Source organism: Benincasa hispida, chromosome 11, assembly GCF_009727055.1.
Source record: "Benincasa hispida cultivar B227 chromosome 11, ASM972705v1, whole genome shotgun sequence".
NCBI classification, from domain to species: Eukaryota; Viridiplantae; Streptophyta; class Magnoliopsida; order Cucurbitales; family Cucurbitaceae; genus Benincasa; species Benincasa hispida.
Window position 1 is genome coordinate 45,451,241 of NC_052359.1, and position 10,761 is coordinate 45,462,001.

The following is a 10,761-nucleotide window of genomic DNA, read 5'->3' on the forward strand; positions in this document are numbered from 1 at the left end:
TATTTTTAAAAGTTGAGAGTATTTTTTTTAGTATAATTAAGTTTAGTGATTCGAACCACATACCTAAATATGTCAATTGAACTTATACTATTATTATTATTATTTTAAAACATATAGAAAGTTTGGGGTTATTATAATTAGAGTTTAAAATGTCCATGTCGACAAAAACATCGAGTTCTTAATTTTACAAAAATATCGATAAAATTTCAATTTTGATGGATACTTTTGAAAAAATTATAAAAACCAAAAATTCAAAAAATAAATTTAAATTAGTAAATAAATATATATTTTTTATTTTAATCAAGTTTACATATTTATTATTTATATTATATTTACATTAATAATATTTTGTTGCTTAATTATTATATTTCGTAAATTTTTCTATGATATAATAAAAGTATAGATTCAATCCTCGGGTTGATATGGAGATATCTAATCCATAAAAAGTTAAAGTAGGATGAAAATTTCGAAAAAATTTAATACTATGATTATAATTTAGGCGATCAGAAAAATAGTATTTTCCAACCGTAAGGGGAAAAATGAAAAGAGATCAAATTGAAGTCCAAAGTTCCCAACAGACAACAATCAAAATCAAAATCAAATAGAGAAGCTTGTGACCGTCTGAGAGGATCGTTGCTTCCTCTCTGAAGACGATGAACGGCGGCCCGTCTGGTTTCAGTGCGTTCTCTTCAACTTCTCTCTTCTCTTCTAATGCTTAACCACACATGAATTTCTTCTTTCAACTTTGATCCATTTTCTTCTACCTTTGTTTCCGCAGACAATGCCCCCGTCACCCGGACCTTCATCATCGCCTCCGCTCTTTTCACCATTTTCTTTGGGATCCAAGGCCGTTCAATTAAGCTTGGCTTGTCCTATCAGGTACTTCCCTTCGACTAATTGTGGGTTGATTTTGGTGGCTCCGTTTTTGGGTTTTCTTCGGGACTAGACTACGTTGGTTTTTTCGGTTAAGATGAGCCTTATTGTTTGGTTCAGTGTTTGATTATCGATTCCGCGATATATCGTGCCGCATATTTTTGTAATTTGTTGACTGGCAGCTACTTTTCAATCCCAAGATTATAGATCGAACCGGCCGTGTTGATTGTTAGGTAATTGAAAGTGGGTATCCTCTTTTCCCCATGTATGTAAAGACTTAGTTTAGGTAAATCGATCTCTGCACTTTTGGTTCTGAATTATAGTGGCCACCTGCCATTTAGGTTCTAGTTGGTTTTATATCTCTCTTTAAGTAATTTCTTTGTTGCTGGATGAGGAAAGGGTATTAGAAATTGCATCATGGTTGGTTGCGCGGCATGTGAATAGCCTATCTAACAAATAGGTGCCCCTATCGGGAGTAATGCACGTTCTCTAGCATTTCGGGAGCCTGGTATGTATAATGATTTTAGTATTATTTACGTAAGGATTAGTTTTAATTTCTGAAAAGAAGACTGTGGCACAATCAGTTCCTAATCAAGTCATCTAATGAGATGTTGTGATGAGATAATACATCATGTCCCATCGAAAAGGGTGGGGCCTGGAATATTAGAAAGGGGAATGTATTGTCATTGGAAAAATAGTTTTGAGGTTTCTGTTTGCACGAAGTTAGGAAATTTTCCATGAAGTTACTGTCAACAGATATGGGATGGAAGAAGCAGGTTGTTTTGAAAGAAAAAGAGAACTAGTTTTTAGAGGTTTTTGAAATTAAGATGATGGGACAACAATAAAATTGAAATTTGAGAGGATTGTTGGGTGGATGGGCAGCTTTTGAATGGGCCTTTGGCTTTTCCATGTTATTATGCGTTGCTGTAAATATTGGAGGTTGGATCAAGGATTTTCAGGATTTGGAGACAAGAAGCTGAAGTTTCTTCTGGAAAGGAGCTTACTAGAAGAGGAAATATACGATTATTCAAGGCTGATAGCTTGGTTAAATATGGAGCAATCAAGAATAGTTCAAGACAATAGAGCGTTGGTGCTTTATGCTTCAAGGGAACTTCCAATAAGATCTTTGCTGTTTAAAATTATAATGTTAGAAATGGTCTTGGCAGAGCGTCTGGTCAAAAAAGAATTTAGAAGAGGTGTCCAATGCATCTTTTGTTTCATGTCAATTCAGCAAAAAATTATTTCTTTACCTTTTCAAACATTTTTAATGTATGAAGGACCTTTTATACTCTAAAGGAGAATGCTAATTAATTACTTAGTGGACATGGAGGCAGTGCTTTCATCTTATGAGAAATTTGGTTGGAGAGAAATTAAGGATTTTTGTTAGACAACAATTCTTTTGTAATTTCATGCATCAAGGAATTTTATTCCTCATCAACAATTCTTTTCGGACTATGTTTGGTCTCTTATTGACTTCCATGTATCTCCATGGGCTTTGGTGTTTACGGCTTTTGTATTTCTTCTTTTGGTCTTTCTTTTTGCTTGGTTGGAGTCTCTACCTATAACTTTGCTCCTTTTGTTGGACCTTTTTTTCATTTGTATTCTTTCCTTTAATCTCAATGTAAGTTTGGTTATTCGTTTAAACACAAATAGGGGAAAAGAATCAATTTATACCCTAAACTTTGGGGTTGTATCAATTACAACCTTAAACTAATAATTGTATTAATTTAAATTTTGAAGTTTTGTAAGTGTATCAATATACACCCTCCTTTAGATATTATTCAAAACACATCATGTGAGACTTATAATTGCAATTAAACTCCTAAATTACTAAAAGTGAATCAATTTAGAGCATTTATTAAGATTATCTTTGAAAATCATTCATGCATGAATTCTACATGTGTAATCTTCTTCAAATGTTGGATTAACAAAGGATGAATGATCAGAATTGATACATGGATGGTTTTTAAAGGAATCCTTACTGAAAGTCTAAATTGGTTCACTTATGATAGTTAGGGATTTAATTTCTAAAATTATAAGTTTCAAATGATGTGTATCTAAAGAGAATGTAATGGAGGGTATAGATTGATATACACATGAAAGTTTAGGGTTTAAATTAATAGAATTATTAGTTTAGGGTTTTAATTGATACAACCCTCAAAGTATAGGGGTATAAATTGATATTCCCAAATAAATATATATCGTGGGAGGGAGAGATGCAATTTCTAAATCAGACCTAGGGGGATATGTGAGGGAAGAAAGTCAAATGGGTGGTTCTCTGTACAGGAACTAGTATTTTATGATATTCTTTAAAACATCCTGACGTGAATTTAATAGTCAAAGTGACGGGAAGATTTTTTTTAGAAGTTTGGAAGGGATGAGGTCGAATGAGCTGTGGTAAAGGATCCACTTGTAGAAATATTATTATTATCATTATGATTGCTTCTATTCCATCTTTGTTGATATATTCCTATTATTTAGGACTTATATTTGACTTATTTTATCCCTTTTCCATAACTGAGATTACCCCTTAATTTGCCTGGTAGGGAGGACACTTTTTGACCAGTTAATTGTCATCCTTATGGCAGGATGTGATTGTGAAGCTCCGATTTTTGAAGCTAGTAATGTCAGTTTTTGCGTTTTCATCTACTCCCGAATTGATGTTTGGACTGTTTCTGCTATATTACTTCAGAGTATTTGAAAGGCAGATAGGTTCCAACAAATACTCGGTAAGTTTTTATATTTAATTCATGCTGCAGGATCTTATTAAAACATATGTCATAATGAATCTACCAATCATGATCTTTAAAATGAATGGATCCGAACAAAACCCTAATTGTTCTTTTTCCTTAGTGATATGTGTTTTTTTTCCTTAAATAGACTTATATTAATATTCCATTGTGATACAGGTCTTTATTTTGTTCTCTATAATAACCTCCTTACTTTTTGAGGTCCTTGCGATAGCATTACTTAAAGGTATGCATTTTCGTTTAATATACTAGAATGCTTGGCAGCTAGCATAATTTTAAGCTCATGCTTAATTATTGTTTTATTTTTTTGTTGTCCATCCCTTTCCTATTCATTTTTTTGCTTTGAACTGTCCTCCTTTCGTTACTTTCTCCCCTAATATTTGTTAAATAGGACCGGACGTCCTCCGTAGCAGGTCGTTCACTTGCTGGGGAGTTAATTGGGCTTAGTGACAATCGTGCATGGTCTCTTGATATTTCTGGGATTTTTGATTGGCAAGTGTTTGTATAACCATGTAGTTCCTTTCTCTCTACTCATTTTTTTTTCTTTTGATGAGATTCTACTCATCTATTCTGTAAACTTTGAAGTGGAAAATTTAAATGAAATTCCATTTTTTTCCTTCTTGGAGGCATTAGGAAGAGTTAACACCTTGGATTTTATCCACCGAATCCCTTTGTCTTTGGCCTCAATTGGTGTTTTATGAGCTGGTCCAGAAAACTTTTCGTTCCTACCCTGGGCATAGGTATGATCGAAGATGTGATCTTTGATCCTCCATTTCGGGGAGAAATGTTGGGGCAACCTGGCTTTTGTGCTGTTCTTTTAGGAGAGCCTTCATGGGTTGAAATAGGAAGTGGATGAGATTTGGGGTTTGGTGTATTTTAATGTCTTTCTTTTGGTTGCATGACTTGAAGTTTTTTTTGGAACTCAAGGACATGATTGTACAAAGCTAGAATTGATCCTTTTCAAGTATAGCCGTAGTTGAAGCTCTCTTGTAACTACCCTCTTTTTAGAATTCCTGTGATTGGGGCTGATTCTTTTAACACGTGTGTGTATATGTGTATGTGTTTTGTTTTATTTTTATTTATTTATTTATTTATTTTTGGTTTATGTTTTGTTAACTTTTTTTTTTCTCTGTTAATTTTCTTACCATTTCCTATTGGTTAGACTTGATTTTTGTCAAGTTATGGGATTATATCGAGCACGGGAAAATCAATTCAGACAATGAGCAATCTAGAAATGTGTTGCTTGGAATACCATGGAGAGAGAATTGATTACTATTGTATTGGCAATCTAGAAATGGTTCCCTTACTTACTCTAGAGGCAATTTGTAGCTCAAGTTGACTAAAAGAGCTACCCAAATGTTGTAGGGTCAGCTGGGTTGTTCAGTGAGATTAGTTGAGGTGCACGTAAGCTAGTCTGGACACTCACGAATCAAAACTGACCAAAAGAGCCTCAACTTTTTATTGGAGCAATGTGTGGTGGTCGAAGAATATTAGAAATGGTTTACAAGGTTATTAAGCTATGATTTATCATCAAACAAAAGAAAGGAACAACTTCAAGCGGCTGTGGGCTGTGTTTTTCTCAAGTAGGCTATCCTCCAAGAGGCTTAGATTTAAGGAGAGTACAAGACAGTAGTATTAATGATGGTGATTTAGAGGTGCTAGTCCAATGGAATGGTACTTCACCAATGACTTGGGAGATTGGGTAGGTGATAACACAAAAATTTTCAGACTTCCACCTTAAGGACAAGGTGGCTCTTTGGGGGCGGGTAGTGCTAGACCCCAAACTACTAAGGTAGATACTCAAAGAAATAAGAAAGAGAAAGAGGTGGGAAAAATGATGTAATAGGGAATGAGAATTGTTATACATTGGTGTGAGTGCATATGATTGTGTGGGACCTATAGGAATTTTGTTAGTTAGGGAAAACCCATATTAAGAGGAGAGAGGAGAGGGCATGTTTTCATCTTTTGGCATATTGGTTTTTGTAGCTCATTTGAGCATTATTGAGGAGATGGAGGAGATCTTATCTTCCAGGGCTTTTTGCTTAAATAGTGCATATATAAATTCAGGTACTAGCAATGTCTTCTTATAGAAGGATATTTCCAACCATCGAGAATGTTTGTAATGGTCGTCTGGTAGATATCTTGGCTAAGATGAGATGAAGTTTGATAGCTTGTATCACGGTATAAAGAGGATTGGGTCTATGTTCGAGCCTTGCCAAGGGCCACACTTTTTCCCCCTCTTTAGAAAGTGAAAGTTACATGAAATTGTAAGTTCATTGCTTGGCAAGTCTTACATGGTAGAGTGAACACGTAGGATTGTATTTAGCGATTGTTTGCCTTTGTCTTGTGGCCTTAGTTGTTTTGTCGTTTTTAGATGGATCTTGGTCATCTTTTATGGGGTTGCCAGTTTGCTTTTTAGGGTGTTTGGTGTGGTGGTGATGCTTAATAGGGATTGTATTTCTAGATGGAGATCCTTATGAATATCCTTATGAATTCTCCCTTTTGTGAGAAAAGAAGAATTTTATGGCAAGCTTTATTTTGTGCTATTTTGCATGGAGCGTGGCTTCGGAGGAATAGTAAAACTTTTAGGAGGTTGGAGAAGTTGTGGAGGTGTGGGAGGTGGTGAGGTTTAATGTGATTTTACGGGTGTTCATTAATTGATTTTTCTTGCAATTTTCAACATGGTGCAATTCTTTTGGATTGGACTTTGTTCTTGTAGCTAGTCGTGGACACCTTTTGTCGGATTGTTTTTTTGTATACTCTTGTATATTCCTTCATTTTTCTCAATGAAAGTTTGTCTTTTTATCAAAAGAAAAAAAGTAATAAGAAAAAATTGAACCATAATTTTTATTGAGAAGGAAGCGATGGTATATTTCTTTTTTTTTTTTTTTTTCATAAGAAACTGAGTTTCCATAAAAAAAATGGAAGAATGTACTAGAGCATACAAAACATAATTACAAGTATAGACCCAATTCCAAAAGAATGAGATCAAGCTTTATGAACAGCCTGGTTAATGGACGCCTAACCAACTCCCAGAGCTCCTCCTAAGATCTCTTAACCTCTTGAAGATTTTTAATAGTCTCATTGGTGAACTTGTGCTATTGGAGTTGGCTTTATCTAATGAAAACTTTACTTGGTCTACACTAGGTGATGATCTCACTCATTCTCTTGGCAGGTTCTTAGTACCTAAAGAATGGGATTCTATGTCAGTTCTAGTACTGAAAGTGTTGGCTAATAGGTTAAAAAAGGTGCTTTTGTTGACTATTTCAAATATGCAAGGGGCTTTTATAGCTAGGAGACAGATTTTGGATCAAGCATTTATTGCTGATAAAGTGATTGAGGACTACTGAATTAGAAAGCAAGGCATGATTTTGAGATTGATTTTGAAAAAAAATCTATGATCACTTGATTATAAATGGCAGATGTGGGTGTGGGCTTGTTTGAGGAATGTATAGGAGTCCTAAGGGTAAACTGGTGGCTATAAGAGGTCTTAGAGAGGGAGACCTCCTCTCCCCCTTCCTGTTCCTCTTAGTGGTGTATGTCCTAACTTGAAGTATTTAAATGTGTTGAAGGCAATATCCTTGAACCCTTTGAAGGTGGGGAAGGATAGGATGGCCCTTTCCCACCTTCAATTAACTGTGATATGATGTTCTTCTATTCTTGAAATGAGAATCCATTCTTGATTTTGAATCATATTCTTGCCTTCTTTGAAGCTATGTTTGGGTTGAGGATCAATAGAAGTAAGTGTAGTATCATGGGACTCAATTGTGTTGATGAGAAACTTAGAAGGTGAACTGAGTTGGTGGGTTGTGAAGTCGGGTGTCTTCCTTCCTCCTACCTTGGTTTTTTTCTTCAGAGTAATCTCGAGGCTTTAACCTTTTGGGACCTTATGGTGGATAAAGTTAGAAGAAGATTAGCCTTTTGGGGACATATGGTGGATAAACTTATAAGGTGGAATGAGTTGGTGGTTTGTGAATGTAAAACTCTTAGGTTTGAGAAAGAATTAGAATGCTTTATTCATTCACCAAAGATATGAATATATACAAGTGTACAAAGCATAGAAAAGAAAAATATCACAAAAGGAAAATATCACAAAATATTTACAAGAATGGAAAATCCTAATTATATAATTATAACACTCCCCCTCAAGTTGGAACATATATGTTAATCATGCCAAACTTGTTACATAGATAATCTATATGTCTTCCATCCAATGCTTTCGTGAAGATATCTCCTAATTGTTCTCCAGTCTTCACATATCCTGTAGATACCAACCCTTGTTGAATTTTCTCACGTACAAAATGGCAATCAACTTCAATATGTTTAGTCCCTTCATGAAATACTGGATTAGACGCAATATGAAGTGCTGCTTGATTATCACACCATAACTTTGTCGGTGTGGTGATTTCAAATCCCAACTCAACAAGAAGTTCATATATCCAAATCAATTCACACACAGTTTGTGCCATTGCTCTATATTCTGATTCTGCACTTGAACGTGACACCACATTTTGCTTCTTACTCTTCCAAGAAATCAAATTACCACCAACAAAAACATAATACCCTGAGGTTGATTTTCTGTCTTCTTTAGATCCTGCCAATCAACGTTTGAGAAACATTCAATATTCATATGACCATAATCCTTATATAATAAACCACGCTCGGGAGTAGCCTTCAAATAACAAAGAATCTGTTCCAATGCAGTCCAATGATCAACTGTAGGGCATGACATGTACTGACTCACAATACTTACTGAATAGGCTATGTCGGGTCGAGTTACTGTAAGGTAATTAAGTTTTCCGACTAACCTCCTATATCTTTTAGGATCCTTTAGCAATTCTCCATCTTTTGTGAGCTGTAAGTTGGGCATCATTGGGGTACTACATGGCTTAGCCCCTAGTTTTCCTGTTTCAGTCAACAAGTACATATTTTTTCTGTGATAATAAAATTCCTTTCTTGCTTCTTATTACCTCAATTCCTAAGAAATATTTCAACATGCCCAAATCTTTTGTATGGAATTGACTATGAAGAAAGGTCTTTAGAGACTGGATACCTGAAGCACATCACCAGTAATCACAATATCATCCACGTATACAACTAACAAGATGACACCACCCTCAGATCTCTTAAAAAAGACTGAATGATTTGACCTACTCTTCCGCATTCCAAAGCTTTCAATCACCTAACTAAATTTACCAAACCAAGCTCGTGGGCTCTACTTTAATCCATACAAGGATTTACGAAGGCGACACACCGTTTCATTCTCCTCCTAAGCAACAAACCCTGGTGGTTGTTCCATATACACCTCTTCTTGAAGATCACCATGAAGAAATGCATTTTTAATATCAAGCTGATGTAAAGGCCAATGATTGATTGAAGCTAATGAAATAAAGAACCTCACAGATGCCATTTTTGCTACAGGAGAAAAAGTATCAGCATAGTCAACGCCATAAGTTTGTGCGTAACCTTTCGCTACGAGGCGCGCTTTTAACCGAGCAACAGAACCATCAGGATTGACTTTAACTGCAAACACCCATTTGCAATCAATAACCTTCTTTCTTGCAGGGAGAGAAACTAAATCCCAAGTACAATTATCATCTAAGGCAGTCTTCTCCTCCACCATTGCGGCACACCAACCAGGATGAGACAAAGCCTCATGAACAGTTTTCGGGATGGATATAGACTCTAAGGATGCAATGAATGAACATGTGGAAGGTGACAAATGGTTATATGAAACAAAAGAGGAAATAGGATGAGCACAAGTACGTTTACCTTTACGAAGAGCAATAGGAAGATCATCACCCGTTTGTGGATCCAATGACGAAGAAGACTCTGGTACAGGGCATGGAATTGGAGGAGGTTGTCGTCGAGTATAGACCTTAACGATGGGAGGAAGAGATGAATCAGGAAGAGTAGAGGTAGCCACAAGAAAAGATGAATTAGGAAGAGGATCGGAAGGAGAAATAACTGTGTAGACAAGGAAATCATCCTCTAATTCTTTATGCTCCCTCTGACTCTTATTCGAAGAGAAAGACGGTGATGAGAAAAATGGGGTATGTTCAAAAAATGTGATATCAGGAGAGACTAAATATTTATTAAGACTAGGAAAATAACACCGATACCCCTTTTGGACACGGGAATAACCAAGGAAAATACATTTTAAGGACTTTGGATCCAACTTTGCTGAGGCCGAAAATCCCGAACAAAGCAAGTACAACCAAATATTCTGGGTTGAATGGGTAACAAATGTTGCTTGGGGCATAAAGTACGAAAAGGTATCTCACCCTTAAGAATGGAAGAGGGCATGCGATTTATTAAGAAACAAGCTGTGGAAACATAATTCTTTAGCTCCCTCTGACTCTTAATTCGAAAGAGAAAGACGGTTGATGAGAAAATGGGGGTATGATTCAAAAATGTGATATCAGGAGAGACTAAATATTTATTAAGACTAGAAAATAAACACCGATACCCCTTTTGGACACGGGAATAAACAGGAAAATACATTTTAAGACTTTGTGAATCCAACTTTGCTGAGGCGCCACGAAAATCCCGAACAAAGCAATAGTACAACCAAATGATTTGGGTTGAATGGTAACAATGTTGCTTGGGGCATAAAAGTACGAAAAGGGTATTCTCACCCTTAAGGGATAATGGAAGAGGCAGCTGATTTATTAAGAAACAAGCCGTGGAAACAAGCATCAGCCCAAAAATTTTTGGAACATGCATTTGAAAAATCAAAGCTCTGTGTCTCAAGGAGATGACGATCTCTTTCGTTCTACAACCCATTTCAGATGGAGTATCACACAAAGAAAGATTTGATGAAGAATGGCCAGGGCATCTAAATAAGACTTGAGTGTTATGAGAGAAATATATCCTAGCATATCCTCCTGTAGGATTTTTAAGGAATACCAACTAACTGAGTTTTGAATTTCGGCAATGGAAGTTAGAAAATGAGAAAGTAACTCAGAACGACTCTTTCATTAATATACCACGTAACACGAGAATAGTCATCGACAAATGTTAACAAAGATCCTTAAACCCTCCTTTGGAACTCAATTAGGACAGGGACCGCAAACATCCAAGAATGGACTAATATTCAAAAAGGAGCACTAGCTCGTTTTATTGACTCGAGGATACG

At 35.9% G+C, this 10,761-nt stretch overlaps 1 protein-coding gene across 2 annotated transcripts in view; it reads left to right on the plus strand.

Annotated features, from left to right (window-relative positions):
• The first annotated feature begins 518 nt into the window (after positions 1–518).
• LOC120090524 (rhomboid-like protein 20) overlaps positions 519–10,761 on the plus strand; it is a 19,936-nt gene continuing 9,693 nt past the window's right edge. The window contains exons 1-4 of one of the 2 annotated variants that reach the window (XM_039048242.1): positions 519–678; positions 779–879; positions 3,462–3,602; positions 3,783–3,849. In XM_039048242.1, the coding sequence (XP_038904170.1) occupies positions 654–678; positions 779–879; positions 3,462–3,602; positions 3,783–3,849 (334 nt within the window). In that variant the 5' untranslated portion in view covers positions 519–653. Of the gene's footprint in view, positions 679–778; positions 880–3,419; positions 3,603–3,782; positions 3,850–10,761 lie in introns of those variants that run through there. The other variant, XM_039048244.1, reaches the window with a different exon arrangement.